A 17,397-nucleotide genomic window follows, 5' to 3' on the forward strand; every position below is an offset into this window, starting at 1 on the left:
AGAGAGGGGGAGACTGCAATTCTTAATTCCATCTCTGCTCCATGCAAGTCCCTAATCCGCTCTGCTTATTAAAAGGTGCTGCATCACGTAAGTGGGTTGCAGAGCACGTTAGATCCAGCCTTCCTTCCACCCCATTTGCACTACGGCTACACTACAAGACTCCCTCATAGTATTTTATTTTGAGAAGAGGCACAGACTGTTACATCCAGTGTTAAAGTCTCAGCGGAAAAAACCCCACCAACTGCAGCCATGAATGGCACAGAAGGGCCCAACTTTTATGTCCCCATGTCTAACAAGACTGGGTTGGTTCGCAGCCCATTTGAGCACCCTCAGTACTACCTGGCTGAGCCCTGGAAGTACTCTCTTCTGGCTGCGTACATGCTGTTCCTCATCATTACTGCCTTCCCCATCAACTTTCTCACACTCTATGTCACCATCAAAAACAAAAAGCTGAGGACGTCTCTGAACTATGTCCTGCTCAACTTGGCGGTGGCCGACCTCTTCATGGTCAATGGGGGATTCACAGTCACTCTCTACACAGCCCTGAATGGATACTTCGTCTTGGGGGTCACCGGCTGCAACATCGAGGGATTCTTTGCCACCTTAGGAGGTAAGAGATGGGGATGAGAAATTTTTAATAAATGTACCTTGTGTGTGAAATGCTTTCATTATTTATTATTTATTTATTTTTTAATATTGACAAAAAGCAGTATACAGAGAATCTGGTAAACAGAAATAGCATATGTACATCAAATGTACAAACTTATGGAGATAAAAAAAAAAACATGAAGCAATACAAACAAAAATCATTACACAGAAAAATAAATTTAAAGAGGTACATGAAAACAAATTTACAATCACTCAGAGGTTTCAGGGAAAAACAGTCTACCGTTTCCACAATTTTAATACTTTTTGTTATGCAACGATCTAAATGACTTAAGTAGAGATTTAAATTCTATGAGAAAATGTACAAAATTAGGAGATGAATTAGAAAATGTTTGCTTGTGAATATAAAATTTGGCGTACAGAATAATGAAGTTAATTAGATATTCAAGAACACCATTTCCTGAATTATCGTACAAACAGATGATACCTTTAAGGATAAAGGTGTAGACAACGTTGGTGGGTTCCAAAAAGTAAGACTCCAAATCTGTCCAAAATCTTTTGGATATTTCACAATCACAAAAAAGGTGAGATGTTGTTTCAATATTCTGTTTACAAAATGTACAGGAAGAGTCAATGTCGGCAAAATGCTTTTATTTAGATTTTGTGTCACTTTCAAATTGACAAAAAGATACAATTTTGAGAATATTTGCTGGAGTGTGAATACTTGAAATCTAAAATACTGTGTCTGTGTAACTGTAACATCAAATAAATGTGTTCTGTATTAAATTTACACCTGCTGTATTATTTGTGTCTCAGGAGAGATTGGTCTCTGGTCTCTGGTGGTTTTGGCTATTGAGCGCTACATTGTAGTCTGTAAGCCAATGACCAACTTCCGCTTTGGGGAGAAACATGCCATCGCTGGGCTGGCATTCACATGGATCATGGCCCTGACTTGTGCTGTTCCCCCGCTGCTCGGATGGTCCCGGTACTGTATGTTTTAATGTCTAGACTGTGCTTGCCAGGCTTTAAAAGCATACAGATATTTTACTCATTGTTTGCACACTAAAGTACATCAGAGATTACCTTTATTTACTGGCAGCACACTTACTCAAAGACACAAATAGCGTAGTATTACATACTGTGTGTGTGCTGGTGTTGCTGGTGTTGACTATTATTATGTGTGTGGATGCAGGTACATCCCAGAGGGAATGCAGTGTTCCTGTGGGATTGACTACTACACTCCTAAGCCTGAGATCCACAACACCTCATTTGTCATCTATATGTTCATCCTTCATTTCCTTATCCCCCTTATTATCATTTTTTTCTGCTACAGTCGTCTACTCTGCGCTGTGCGAGCGGTAAGAACCCCCTTGCCAGACAAAATAATATAGAGACAGCATATATAAATTATGTATCTGTAGTTTTTTTTTTTTTTTTTACCTTTTTCCCCTCCACAGGGAGGTTAGTATTATCACAGAGCGGAGTCTCTGGCGATGTGAAGGATTTAGTGGCTCAAGGACACTCCAGGAGGGCAGATCATTGCCAACATCACCTCCTCTAGCTGAGGGGCAGTCTGCCTGCACAGTGTAGTCCTGATGCCCTCATTAATAATAGTATAACAACATTAATAATGTATTAGCAGTCATTAATAGTTCAAAAATGATGCTGAAATTCTAAAGAGGCTGTAATTTAAATTTTTATATTAACAAATAGATGAAAATATGAAAAACATTTTAAGTGAGTTGCCGGTTGTGATGAACCTGCAGAGAATTAACGCCTGAATCTGCAGCTCCACTTTACTGGTTTGGTTCACTCTCATCACAACTTTTTCCTGCTGCAACAGGCAGCGATTGTTTTGTGAGGAAAAGCCCCAAAAACCTATCACATCTTACCTGCTCAGTACCGAATGGTAGAAAGACACACTTAGTGACTTGCTGGCAAACATAGTAGAACATTCAGACACTAAATAGCCACACATTTCCGTCAGTAGTTGGTGGAGACCCAATCACAGTTTGTGGCTCTGATGTATTAGCATTCAGAGGTGACAGTTACCTATGTAAATCCAAATGTTTGGCTAGTAGAGATCAAAAACAGCTAAAAGAGAGTGAATAATGGACTTAGGTTCACCTGGTGGCCAGAAACACAACTCCAAATGAATAATGTGTTTATAAGCAACTGTTCACTAACACGTTCACAATAACACTTACAATAACGTTCACAATAACTTAGAGAAAATATGTCAATGTTGTCTTCACAATTTGCTTCCGCTTCCCCCAAGTGGCCAAAAAGTTGTTATTACATGTTCCAATGTGATGAAGCAGATTGTCAGTAAGGTTGGTTGTCTCATCTTGTGATTTTCCATTTTTGGTAATGGGCTTACCCTTTTGTTTACATTTGGAGTACTGGGTGACTTAACTTCAATAAGGTGAAAACCTGCATCTGTGTGTTCTCAGGCCGCAGCCCAGCAGCAAGAGTCTGAAACCACCCAGAGAGCGGAGAAAGAGGTGACACGCATGGTTGTCATCATGGTGATCTCCTACCTGGTGTGCTGGATGCCCTATGCATCCGTGGCTTGGTACATCTTTGCCAATCAGGGAACTGAGTTTGGACCAGTGTTTATGACTGCTCCGGCTTTCTTCGCCAAGAGTGCTGCTCTGTACAACCCAGTCATCTACATTCTACTAAACAGACAGGTCTGTGGACAGTGGCAGTTAAAGTAACAATCCATGACATTTTTATGACATACTGTACTATGACATTTTTATGACATTCTAATATTTTTACACAGTGCATTTTAATGACATACTATACTATAACATATTTATGACGTACTCTACTATGACTTTAAAAAAAAGCTTTTTCATGAGACATACTATACTAAGACCTTTTCATGATATAGTATACTATGACTTTTTGGGACTTTTTGACAACATGCTCTACTATGATTTTTCACGACATACAATACTACAACTTTAAAAAAAAACATTTTCATGAAATTTCTATGACATTTTATACAATGCTTTAAAAAAAACAACTGCTTTAATGGGCATGTTTGCCTTTAATGGAAATGACAGCTCAGGTGTGTAAGGTGAGAGAAAGGGCGATGATACAGAAACTGTCACAGGTTGGACTCAAACCCTGGGCCATCTGCACCTGCGTATGCGCACCTGCTCTACCATCTGAGCCACAACCACCTATGCAATTTTTTTGACGTATAATATTATGACAAATGTATAGCTCAGTCTGTAAAAAGACTGGGGTAGGAGTCCAAAGTTGGTCAAGATACTATACCATGACTTTTCTATGACTTTTTTTGACATACAATACTTAGACTTTTTTATGACGTTTTTCCAACGTACTATACTATGTCGTTTTGTTGACATACTATGCTATGACAGTTTTCTGTTTTTTTTTTGACATACTATGCTATGACCTTTCTTCTTCATACTATACCATTACTCCTTTCAACACACTATACTATGACGTTTTTGACTTCTTATGAAATACTAGACCTAGTTTACTATTACAATTGTATAGCTCAGTCTGTAAGAAGAACGGTTTAGAAGTGCAAGGATGAGAGTTTGAGTCCCATCATTGAGAGAAAATCATGCATTAAATAATTACTGTTTTCGACATACTGTACTATGACTTTATTTGACACACTATATCATGACTTTTTATGACTGTTTTCGACATACTATGAAATGATTTTTTTCACCATACTATACTATGACTTTTTTTGACATACTATACTATGACTTTCATAGATTTTTTTTGACAAATTATGCTATGAATTCTTCATGACTTTTTTTTGACATACAATGCTATAACGTTTTTATGATGTTTTTCTGACATACTACACTACAACTTTTTCGACAAACTATAAAATGATTTTTTCCACCATATTATACTATGACTTTTTTTACAACTTTTTTAAACGTACTATAGTATGACTTTTGACATTGTGACTTTTTTATCTCTTCTCAACATTTTAAATAATTTCAATCATATAGCTCACTCAGTAAGAAGACAGGTCAGGGAAATTATGGTTGGGAGTTTGACACCCATGAGTTCTGAAAATGTTATTCTCAAGCATGACTTTTTTTTTTTCCATGACGTTTTTCCAACATACTATACTATGCCCGCTGCATTGAGGAGTAAACCTATATATGGGCGCCTGCTCTACCAACTGAGATATCTGGGCGCCCTGGAAATATCATTCTAAAAAATTATTTTTTTTAACATACTATACTATGAATTTTAATGACTTTTTTGGACTTACTATACTATAACTTTTTTCGACATACTGACATACAGTCCCTGACAAAAGTCTTGTCGCTTATCTATTTTTGTAGAAACACCTGGCTTTCAATTAATCAATTGGTGTAAGAAATAGCTCATATGAGAAGCTAAAACCCTCCCAAATGATGTTCAATGCACTGAAATAAATTAGTTTCACTAAAAAATTTTATTATTTAAACAAGACAGAAAGGTCAAATTTTGGCAAGACAAAAGTTTTGTTGCCTATACATAAATTGAACAAATTTACTACAAATACTAAAATATGTCAGCAAATTAAATAGTGGTGCTGTGAGATCCAAATTTAATATCTTGTATGACTTCCATGAGCTTGAAGGACTGCATCCATGCGGTTTGGCAAGGATTCATACAATGTATTGATAAAGTCATCAGGAATAGCTAGGAAAGCAGTCTTGCATGCCTCCCAGAGTTCATCAGTATTCTTTGGTTTGGTCTTCCATGCTTCCTCTTTCATCCTACCCCACATATGCTCCATGATGTTCATGTCTGGTGACTGGGCCGGCCAATCCTGGAGCATCTTGATCTTCTTCGCCTTGAGGAACTTTGAAGTGGAGATGGAAGTATGCTATGGAGCACCATCCTGCTGGAGAATTTGGCCTCTTTTATGGTTGGGAATATAAGAGGTAGCTAAAATTTCTTGGTATTTGAAACTATTGATGTTGCCTTCCACCCTGCAGATCTCTCGCACACCCCATACTGGATGGAACCCCAGACCATGATTTTTCCGTCACCAAACTTCACTGTTTTCTGGGTGAATCTTGGATCCATGCGGGCTCCAGTAGGTCTCCTGCAATATTTGCGGCAACTGTGGTAACAGAAGATTAATCTGAAAAATCCACTTTCTTCCACTTCTCCAGCGTCCATCCTTTTAGCAGGCTGTGGGCCTTGGCAAATGCCACACGGTTTTTCAATTGTCTTTTGTTTAGTGCTGGCTTCTGGGCACTGATTCGACCATGGAGGCCATTTCGAGACAGAATCCGACAAACCGTTCAGGTTGACACAGGGACTTCAGGGGACCAGGTCTGGTGGAGCTCTGCTGCAGTGGAAAATGGGCTGGCCTTGGATTTTCGAGCCAACAAACGGTCCTCTCGAGCAGTTGTCTTGCGGGGTCTGCCTGACCTGGGCTTGTCAAAAACGTCTCCAGTGTCTTCAAATGTTTTTTTTAATCCTCTGTACTTGACGCTGAGACACATTGAAGGTGTCTGCCACATCAGCAGTGGATCTGGTCTTCAGCCTTTTGATAATCAAAACTTTAGTCTCAGGGTGAATCTTAGGCATGTTTGCAGAGGTCTAGTTGCAGTTGATGTGACGGTCTAGTGTACTGGGGTTGTTTTTATACACACCTGGGACCTAATCGATCCATCATTAGTCCCAGGTGAAGCTCATATGACAAGGTGACAACACTTATGTCTTTGCAAAAATGGACTCAATGGGCTTTACCAAGCTGTGAAAATTAGAATACTTTTGACAGCTTCTTTTTGCACTGAAACATTATTACAGAAGCTGTTGGGATTCAAATTAGCCATTTCTTGTAAATAAATCTTGATTAGAAATATATTTCAGCGGCACTTCAGGTCAATTTGTACACAAGCGACAAGACTTTTGTCAGGGACTGTACTATACTATGACTTTTTATGACATTTTTTGACATACTGACATGTTATACTGTGACTTTAATATTAACTTTTTGGACAGACTATATCAAAACTTAAAAAAAAAAATTTGACATACAATACCATGATTTTCTTTTTTGCATGTCAAAAACAGTCATTAAAAATAGTTAATTTATTTACAGATTTTTATCGTTATTTTAATAAATCATGAAAATTCATAGTACAGACATTTTATGATTTTTGGACATACTATACTAAGACTTTTTAATGAATTTTTATACATACACTATAACGTTTTTGTGACTTTTTTACAACATACTATACTATGACTTTTAAATAATTTTCTTTAACACTTTATACTATGAAATCTTGCGACAAATAAATGAAAAAAGTAATAGTATAGTCCATCCAAAAATCATAACAAGTCATAGTATAGACATTTAATGATTTTTGACATATTATGCTAAGACTTTTTAATGCCTTTTTTGACGTACTATACAATGACGTTTTATGATTTTTTTCAACATATTACACTATAATGTTTTATGACTTTTTGATGACATACTATGCAATGACTTTTTTGACATACTGTACTGTGACTTTCAATGACTTATTATGACTGTATTCATAATACGATATAATAATATCTAATACTATATTGTGACTTTTTATCACTTTTTGACACTCTATACCATGACATTTTTCAAGGAAATTAATGAAAAAAGTAAAAGTATAATATGTCTAAAGAATCATAAGGTTTCTTTGGACGTACTATACTAAGACTTTTTAAAGACTTTTTCAACAAACTATACTATGACTTTTCAGACCTTTTTTGACACACTTTTCCATTACCGTTTCATGATTTTTTTCAACATAGTATACTACGACTTTTATGATTTGTTTTGACATTCTATACTTTTACTTCATTCAACATAATATACTATGACTTCATTCAACATAACAATGCTACGACTTTTTATGATGTTTTCGACATAATATACTATTACTTTTCATGACGTTTTTGATATAATATACTATGACTTTATTCAACATACTATTGCCAGTACTTTTTCGACATACTATACTATTACTTTCAATGACTTTTTCAACATACTTTACTACGTCTTTTTCCAACATACTATACTATGATCTTATTGTGACTGTGTTTGATGTACTATGCCATAACTTTTTTTATCAATTTTTTGACACTCTATACTATGAACCTTTTCAAGGAAATGAATGAAAAAAGTAATAGTATAGTATGTCTAAAGAATCATAAGAAGTCATAAGATAGACATGATTTTTTTGGACTGCAATACTAATACTTTTTAAAGACTTTTTCAACAAACTATACTATGACTTTTCAGACCTTTTTTGACATACTTTTCCATTACCTTTTTATAATTTTTTTCAACATACTATACTATGACTTTTATGATTTGTTTTGACATACTTGACTATGACTTTTTCCAACATACTATACTATGATCTTTTTTATGACTTTATTTGACATACTAAACTATGAATTTTTCAACATACTATAACAAGACTTTTAATGATTTTTTTCACATACTATACTATGACTTTTATCCTTTTTCAACATACTATACTGTTACTTTCAATTTACCTTTTCACACTATACTATGATCTTATTGTGACTATATTTGATATAATATACTATGACTTTTTTATCACTTTTTTGACACTATACTATGAAATTTTTCAACCAACAAATGAAAGAAGTAATAGTACATCCAAAAAAATCAAAAAAGTCATAGTATGGACATTTTACGATTTCTTTGGACATACTATGGACATACTTTGGACTTTATAATGACTTTTTCAATATACTATACAATGACTTTTCAGACTTTTTTGACATACTTTTCCATTACCTTTTCATGATTTTGTTCAACATACTATACTATGACTTCATTTGACATACTATACTTTTTAAAGAATTCTCTCGACAAACTATGCCATGACTTTTTTCAACATACTATACTATGTCTTTTTATGATGTTTTTGACATATTATACCATTACTTTTCATTACTTTTTTTGACATACAATACTATGACTTTTTTCAAAATACTATGCTGTAACTTTTTTTGACATACTATACTATGACTTTCTACAACTTTTTTTTAAATACTGTGTCATTACTTCATTAGACATACTATACTATGAGTTTTTTATGACTTCCTTTGACACACTATACTAGGACCTTTTTCAACATACTATACTATGTCTTCTCATGATGTTTTCGACATACTATTCTATTACTTTTTATTAGTTTTTTGGCATAATATACTTTGACTTTATTCAACATACTTTACTACAACTTTTTGAACACTGTTTTTGACTATACTATGACATGTTTTACAAATTAATGGAAAAGTCCCTAGTATGGTATGTCTAAAAATCTAAAAGTCATGGTTAGACAGTTTGATTTTTTTTAGCAAAATTTATTAATTTTCAGACTTTTTTTAACATACTATTCCATTTCCTTTTAGATTTCTTTTTTGACATACTATGATATACTAGATTTTTCAACTTACGTACTAAGACTTTTCAATGACTTTTTTGACATACCAGTATTTTACTATGACTTTTTTCCAACATACTATACTATGAGTTTTTATGATGTTTTAACTTACTATATTAGGACAATTGTATAGCTCAGTCAGTAAAAGAGTCTTATGATTTTTTATGATTTTTTTTGACATACTATATATGGGCTTTTCAACTTACTGTTCTAAGAATTTTCAATGACTTTTTTGACATTTTTACATGACTTTTTTTTGACAAACTCTACTATGATCTTATTATGCTTTATTTAACAATTATACCAAAACTTTTTTTTCACTGATTTTGCACTCTTACTATGACATTTTTCGACAAATGAATGAAAAAGTATTGTAAACATAGACATTTTATGATTTTTTGGACATACTATGCTATGACTTTTTTTTGACTTACTATACTATGACTTTTTTATTTAATTTTTTCAACATACTTACTATGAGTTTTTTATGACTTCTTTGACATGCTATACTATGACTTTTTCAAATACTTACTATCTTTTATGTTTCGAGATACGACCAAAAATTTTTCATGATTTTTTTTTAAATAAATACTTGACTTTTCTAAACATCATACTATGATTTTTTATATTTTAAACATACAAACTATTTTTTTCTGAGGTTTTTGACAAAAAATTATACAGACTTTAAGACTTTTTTGACATACCGATTTTATATGACTTTTTCCCAACAAACTTACTTGGTTTTTAGGTTTTAACTTACTATATTAGGACAATTGTATAGCTCAGTCAGTAAAAAGACTGCTTCCAAGGTGTCCAAGGTGTGGAGTTTGATTCCCATCAGAAGCACAATTCATACATCAAATCATAATGTTTTTTTCAATATACTACAACATACTATACCATGACTTGTTATGCCTTTTTTTGACATACTACACTTTGATGATCATATAGCTCAGTGTATACAAAGACCGATTTAGGAATGGTTGGGAGTTTAATTCCCATCAGAAGCGAAAAATATTTAAATTATGCCTTTTTTTGACATACTATGTTATGACTTCTTTTGATATACTATACTATTACTTTATGACATACTATACTCTGACTTTTTATTTCTAACAAGTTCCTTCAGACTTGATATTCTAACATGCTTTTTTTGTGTAATTTTGTAATTTTTTTAATCTTATAATTACTTTTTTTCAATGTGTATGTATGTATTTCTGAATTATCCTGCTGGGGATTAACACATGCTAATCTTATCTTACATTTTGCTGATAATACTTCTGTACTATTACTTAAGTGGGATTTTGAATCCTTCTTAATTCATTAGTAGTTTGACTTTAAAGGATTTGAATACTGATCAAAGGTGTAACTATGATTCGGATGTTCTTCTTCTTTTTGGCCTCCAGTTCAGAAACAGCATGATCACCACTGTGTGCTGTGGAAAAAACCCTTTTGGAGATGATGAGGGCGGCACCGCTGGCACCTCCAAAACTCAGACTTCGTCTGTCTCATCCAGCCAAGTGGCCCCCGCTTGACTGACGTCCTCTCGTCCCCCTTTAATGTCCCATCTGTCCCTGCACACCTAGGGACCCATCACCACAAAGCAGAACCATGTTCATTTGGCCAATCCTCTTGACTTACATCTCCATGTGTCTTCACTGCATAAACACAACTGCACGTTTAACGGGACTGACATGGTCATGAGCCACCATGAGTATTTTCAATCCATTTAATCATGGAACGTGTTCAGCTGGCTTCACAGATTTGAACCCAGCATCAAGGGGGTGTTGTCCGTGTGATGATCCAACTGAACACATTTCAAGCTCACCACTACCCAAAAACACATAACAGGTGAAACCAAACCAAACCAGATGATTTCATTCACACTAACTCTTATTCAAGTAATTTTTGCAGCTATTTATCCCCAAAATGCGCTTTAAACAATACATTTTATGATTACTTGTAACTGTGTAATTAGTCATAAATTTGTTTAGATATCTCAGATGATTTTTAAGGCATCAGATTGGGCTGCCCTCTGGTCCTTCCTCTTTATGGTAAAGAAGGTGTGGTTGTTAGTTAGCTCTTGGCATTGACTGAGACATGAGTGTAAACAGATGGACCTGAAAAGAGCCTCTGCAGGGAGAGGGCGCCTCCTGCAAGAGAGAAGATGCTTGTGTGTGTGTGTGTGTGTGTGTGTGTGTGCATGTGTGCGTGTGTGTGCGTGTGTGTGCGTTGGATGTCAGACTGCCAGTGTGAGAATTAAAGATATATGGGGATATTATTTGTTCATTGTGTAAAGGCTATGATCTTGTTGTTCTGTGTCCTGCAATAAAACAAAGCTAAACGTCTCACCGACTTTTCCCTAACACACGTTTTCATGAGAGGTTTTACAATGCACTCTGAGAAGTTCCAGATGCTACTTTGTGTGCTTTTGTGTGGCAAGCCATAATAGTTTTCAAATGCTGTCAAGAGCTGCTATGCTGTAATGCATGTAGAAATTAAGCACTTTGAGATCATTAGACACATTAAAATCCTAAATAATGTAATTTATTTCACAAACTCTGACAAGTCATTTGGCATCACAAATACAGTCTCTCCTTATATTGAGCTCACATTTTTTCTTCTTCTCATAAATGGAAATTTCCCTCTTTTTAATTTGTCAGAATCCAACATGAAATTCATTTGTTTACAAGCACACCAATCAACACTTCTATACTGATGTAGCTCTTCCCAGTGAACCACATTACATCTGACTTCATCAATTTCAGTCATTTTTATTCCTCTCTCCACTCCTCCTCAACCCATCAGCACATTGGGACGTATTGTTCAAAGCACCGATGGCAGCACCCATCTTCACCAAGCACACCTGAGAACATTGCAGACTTAGGAGATGGGAGAGGTTTTTCACTGTCCTTCTCTTACTCATCCTGAAGAACAGGCCACTTGAAAGCATTTTAACACATCTATAAATATTGCTATGGACATTATAATACAGTACAGTGCATCATTGGCTCGTTCCCTTAAGAAAAGGGTTCAGTGCGTTAAGATCGCTACCAGGGCTTACTGCAGGTCCCAGTAACTGTAAAGACATCCAGAAAAAGCCTCATCCCCAAGTCCCTTCACCTTCCCTTTAAAGCACAGCTGAGCCAGACTAGAATTCTGTCCGTGTCATGGAGAAAGATTTGGGTAAATTGCTCGGCATTCCCAAATCAAAGGAGGAACACCTCGCAAATGTATGATGCTTGAGAGGCAAGTTTAAGTCCATTGGCACTTTTCCACACTTCTTATGAAGGCTAACACCTTAGTGGCCAACATTCCCATGTAACTATGTAGATAGGAGAAAGGCAGCTGTCAGCCGGAGAAAGGAATGGCTAGTAGAAAAGACACTGGCAGGTTCAGGCTTCGCTGCAGCACTCATAGATGTTGTCCTCCACAAGGGCAATGACCTGCTCGAACTTGTGGTGCAGCTGAGTGCGACGTGCGGTGGGGTTGGACTCCAGAGCGCTCACCACCTGACCGAGGGAAATAGAAAATAAAAACGTAAGAAAGACTTTCAGTGCCTGTCAAGCATTCATGCATCTATCTATCTAGGAGAGGGAGACAATCCGCCACCTGCTTGGACATAGAAAGTTGAGCGGGAGAATAGGGAGAACTGCAGAAGAACAACTTGTAATGTGCTTCAGCCTCTTCTCCAGCTTTCATGCATGCCTCCACACCACAAAAGTCTATGCTCTTCATATATTTACAAAACCCACATCTGCTCTGTTTTTCATGCCCAATAGTTGTCACATTTTTAGTGGGATTTATGGGTTCTTAGTGCCAGTGTGCTACAAGGCAGAGCGAACTGAGCTGGGGAGAGAGAATAGGCAATCAGGGGCCATTCATAGGGCTCTGTGAATCAGAATCTAAGCCCCAGGCCCACGTCATTACAGTAGCATGACAGAGGAAAGTAGCTAAACCGTATTATCATGAGGGTGCTCCATTAAGGCACAGTCACCACTGACTAAGCTCTCCTGAGAATAGTCACAGCAGTAAGGACACATGAGGGAGGACAGCGGGGGCTTGAAGAGGGCTAGTTCAAAGACAAACAGGAGATGTAAAGCAGCAACTTAACTGTGTCATTAAGCAGATAAGAGTGATGGATAAAGAAAGGATAAACAGCAGGTTGTTTGCTTAAAGTGAATCCTTATATATTTTTTAGTATGTGAAGGGAGGATTGGACATATTTAAGAGGTTATAAGGCTGTTTCCAGTGTACTACATCTCTCAACACGCACATGATCCTCTACACTGATACGTTGCGCTCTGATACCCATCTGTGAAATTTAAAACCGCAAAAGGGGTCGACTGAGGTGTGATGGCAGCAGAAAAGGGTGAGTTTAAACATGGGTAACATATCTAATCAGAAAGACAGAGAAGTAACGTAGGAATCTCTTTTCTCACCTGGTTTCTGTATCTCTTGGCGTATTTGTAGATTTCTGTCAGGGCCAGGTTGGTGTTGAATTCATTTCTGTATTTCTATAGTATGAACAACATACTTATATCAGATTTCAAAATTAAACATGTATGTAATTGTAGGATTTTGTGGAGCCAGATCACTAACAAACAGTGACTTTCTGAACACTTTACTCACTCGGGACTCCTCAGCCAGGTGAGCATTCATCTCCTGCTCACTTAGAGGGGCCATTTCCTGTATCTGCTTGTAGTAGCACTGCACTCTCTTCTTATACTCAGGGATCTCCTTGGCATACAGCAGCTTGTTGGTAGGGGAGTCCTGATAAACAACAACATTTCAGTCAGCACAGCTCTAACCACTTTTACTTTGGCAGTGTGGCTCTGCCCATTTGATGATCTGGTATAAATCTGAGCAGAGCATGAGACACACAGCATTTGATGAACATGAAGACATCAAAATGTTCAAAATCCCTGTTCAACTGAATGCTACGGAAATGGACTCTCAATGCAATCAAGCAGAACTCTTCTGAGGTTTAATTAATAATTCAGTACTGGACCTCAGTCTTGAATGAAGGGAGTTTTTACATTATTGCGCAGTCTGCAATCAGGTGCAATAATAAGGAGCTGTTCAGTTAGACTGGATGTTATTTGTCCATGACCCGATCTAAACCAGTCTAAAGTGAGACAATGGAGGGAGGGAACTTTTTTTTCCTCACAACAGGAGACTCAAAAACTCAGAGTCAGGGAAGGAGCATTCCAGTCTAAACAAATACTCCTTCATACCTCAGCCACTCTCTCCACAGTCACTTCAGGCTTTCGCACTGGTGTTTATTCAAGGAAGAAATGTAGCAGGGCTAAGAGGTTGTGGGCATACTCAGGTTTTAGTGGTGACTACTGTTGCGAGCGAGTGTGTGTAGGTCTTTGTGTGCTGTGTGCGAGAAAGAAAGGGACAGAGAGAAAGTAGGACAGGGAAAAAGAGAAGGCCAGCCTCAGCTTTCAGCATCAGTAAATGTGCTTACAGCGCACCATATTTTTTATGTGTCATGAGTTATTTGTGTCACCTAATGTGAGTGTTTGTATGCATGTGTATGCATGTATGTGTGTGTGTTAATTTAAAGGTGCTGGGGGGGCGGGGGTAGGATGGGGTGGGATGGGGTGGGGGTTTGGGGCGGTATCCTGCAGTCGTATAAGTCGCACCTTCTGATAGGGAACCCTCTCTCTTCCTGTCCACAAGGTCACTTCCTGCTGCTTGCCCATCTGCCTGGTAACCCCCCTGTGACCCCGTGGCCCTCAATGTCTGCATCTCGCCAGATAAGAGAGTTTCCGTGGAAACAGCAAGCGTTGCTCGGTTTCCTACCCCTCTTTCTCACCCCTGCTGTGCTCCTGCTAATCCAGACCCCGTACCCTTCACTGCCTTGTCCCGAGGCCATCACACACATCCATGCAAATGCACAAACAAGTGACTGTAAACACATTGAGGAAAATATAGCCGTGTATAATGCCAGTCTCCTTGACATACAGGAGAGAACATGGCTATATCCTTGAACCTGGTGACTCCACAATACGTGCAAAGCCAGATGTGACATGTTAATGAGGACTCTGCAGAGTGTGCAAAAATGTCTCATTTCTGATTTTATGTACGCCTATGCATCCGTAGGTATGTACATGCCCTGTGAATATTTCTGTCGTGAGTGCGCTGGCTCTTTGGCACTGAATTGAAGTATATAAATCAGACTGTTTCTCAGTGAAAGAGGAGCATCATTTGATGAGTCCTTGGCTCCCTCCAGGGAGGAAGCCAGTCAGAGGAACAGGAAGCAGAGCATGCTCAGGGTCACGGTGTCTGAGGGATGAGACGGATTTGTGAGCAGTGAGGACATTGACATGCGAGCACACACACACACACACACACACACACACACACACACACACACACACACACACACACACACACACACACACACAGACACCGACAGACATTCAGACAGACAGACAGACAGACAGACAGACACATGCATGAACACACACACACACACACACACACACACACACACACACACACACACACACACACACACACACACACTCCCACAAAAAGAGATCCCTGGTGCTCGTGACCTTGGATCAGCCGACTTTGCTGAAATAACATGAAGAGAGGTAGATGGAGCTGACAGTCTGAAGGCTTAGGGATGAGGGTTCACAGGGGGACTCGAGAGGTGTGTGTGTCTGTGTGTCTGTGTGTGTGTGTGTGTGTGTGTGTGTGTGTGGTCAAACTCCTGGAGAGACATGAGGCAAATTTACTGCATGCGGTGTAAGGGATAAGTGTGTCAAAATGTGTACGCCTACTCAGATTAATAACTCAAATTTTACCATGTACATGATACACATATTTCTTTGATTCAGTGTGACTCACACCTCTCAATGACATCATTATCTCTGATGTCCATAACAAATAAGCATCCATAAATCTGCTTAGAAATCAAAACCTCTTTATAACTCCAGAACTTGCCTGAGAATCATGATGTTTTTAAAGTATGTTCTCTTCTATACCAAAATAATTCAGTAATTTGTCTGTACATCCATGGGTACATTGCAAAAAAGGAACTGTCGATAGCTAATTTGGCATACTTTTATTGGTGCCAATTTTGAAATATAGGCTAAAAAACAGCTATCTAAGGAGTATACAGAAGTGTTGGGGGACACAGTTCTCTCAGTTCTGTCTGAGGGGGGAGAGTGTGCAAGAGAGAGAGAGAGAGAGAGAGAGAGAGAGAGAGAGAGAGAGAGAGAGAGAGAGAGAGAGAGAGAGAGAGAGATTTCAAAGATGTATACAATGTAAATTTAAAATGAAACTTTCTCCTGGGAGAAGGAGACAGGGCTTATCCACACACACACACGCACGCACGCACGCACGCACGCACGCACGCACGCCGCACGCACGCACGCACGCACGCACGCACGCACACACACACACATAATTTGAATTTGAAACTTACCTTTCCCAGCTGCAGGTCAGAAATGGAGCAGGCGTCTATGAAGGCTTGGGCGATGACAGACAGACAGGCGTCCATGTGATCCGTCTTCTCGATGTCAAACACGAACTGAGGATTCTTCAGGATGTTCACCCAGAAACGCAGAGGTAAACTGCAAAGACAGGGTAAGATGAGCTTTTAAAGCACTTACACAGGAAGGTGACCAAAGGGGACTTTATTCACAGAGTTTAAATGTCTACCTGTTGGTTTTCCAGATGTGCAGGGTGTCTGGGTCTGTGATGCCCCGTTTGTCAGCCTGCTCCTCCAGGAAGTCAAAGAAATATTTGATAGCCAAAGGGGGGCGGTCTGGAGGGATGCTGAGGATGGCTTGAAAGAGGTCATCCAAAAACTTCTGAAGAGTTCCCTGTGGAGGTAAAGAAATAAGGCGGCTCATGCTTACGTAGAGATATGGTTTCATGGGATGTGGGAATTTCTAGAAGCTAATATGGGCCATAAAAACAAGAAATGAAAAAATGACTTGAGTTTCAAGCTGAAACTTAAGTATTAAGTAGTTTGTAGTATTGACAACATTATCTTGTTTCTTGTGTTCACCTTGGTAGACAGCAGGCGTGTCAGGTAGATTTCAGGCAGGACCTTCTTGCGGTGGCTCTGCCTGTGTGACCTCTTGGTTTCTGTTAGGTCGTCATGAGGTAGGACCTGAAAAATCAGAAGCCAAAAAGTCAACATATTGCACACAGGTTAAAGTAATAAACCCCATCACAAGAAGCTCAATGAATGCTCTACTGTTTTAGCTGTCAGAGGGGAATTTTCTGTTTTTTGCATTAGAAACATGATCCAGAAATCACATCAGGGTATTTTGAAGCCCAAGAT

The 17,397-nt window shown here is 38.0% G+C and overlaps 2 protein-coding genes across 3 annotated transcripts in view; one reads left to right on the forward strand and one right to left on the reverse strand.

Annotated features, from left to right (window-relative positions):
• Positions 1-188: 188 nt before the first annotated feature.
• exorh (extra-ocular rhodopsin) lies at positions 189-11,478 on the forward strand. Its single transcript, XM_032521008.1, has 5 exons — positions 189-610; positions 1,423-1,591; positions 1,799-1,964; positions 3,060-3,299; positions 10,493-11,478. Exons 1-5 carry the CDS (start codon positions 250-252, stop codon positions 10,619-10,621), a joined length of 1,065 nt encoding a protein of 354 aa, XP_032376899.1. The 5' UTR covers positions 189-249; the 3' UTR covers positions 10,622-11,478.
• Positions 11,479-11,607: 129 nt separating this feature from the next.
• Positions 11,608-17,397, reverse strand: part of plxnd1 (plexin D1) — a 64,508-nt gene continuing 58,718 nt past the window's right edge. The window contains exons 31-36 of one of the 2 annotated variants that reach the window (XM_032520986.1): positions 17,119-17,223; positions 16,767-16,930; positions 16,531-16,678; positions 13,719-13,859; positions 13,529-13,603; positions 11,608-12,598 (exon numbers count right to left, since the gene is read on the reverse strand). In XM_032520986.1, coding sequence (XP_032376877.1) covers positions 12,482-12,598; positions 13,529-13,603; positions 13,719-13,859; positions 16,531-16,678; positions 16,767-16,930; positions 17,119-17,223 — 750 coding nt within the window. In that variant the 3' untranslated portion in view covers positions 11,608-12,481. Of the gene's footprint in view, positions 12,599-13,288; positions 13,389-13,497; positions 13,604-13,718; positions 13,860-16,530; positions 16,679-16,766; positions 16,931-17,118; positions 17,224-17,397 lie in introns of those variants that run through there. The other variant, XM_032520988.1, reaches the window with a different exon arrangement.

The sequence above is a fragment of the Etheostoma spectabile genome, chromosome 7 (assembly GCF_008692095.1).
Source record: "Etheostoma spectabile isolate EspeVRDwgs_2016 chromosome 7, UIUC_Espe_1.0, whole genome shotgun sequence".
Classification (NCBI taxonomy): domain Eukaryota; kingdom Metazoa; phylum Chordata; class Actinopteri; order Perciformes; family Percidae; genus Etheostoma; species Etheostoma spectabile.

Excerpts from the sequence above, each read along its gene's own strand:
- exorh (XM_032521008.1), top strand. The coding sequence starts at position 250 with ATGAATGGCACAGAAGGGCCCAACTTTTATGTCCCCATGTCTAACAAG. Across the intron at positions 611-1,422 it reads ATTCTTTGCCACCTTAGGAG|GAGAGATTGGTCTCTGGTCT; the intron begins GTAAGAGATGGG and ends TTTGTGTCTCAG. Across the intron at positions 1,965-3,059 it reads TACTCTGCGCTGTGCGAGCG|GCCGCAGCCCAGCAGCAAGA; the intron begins GTAAGAACCCCC and ends GTGTGTTCTCAG.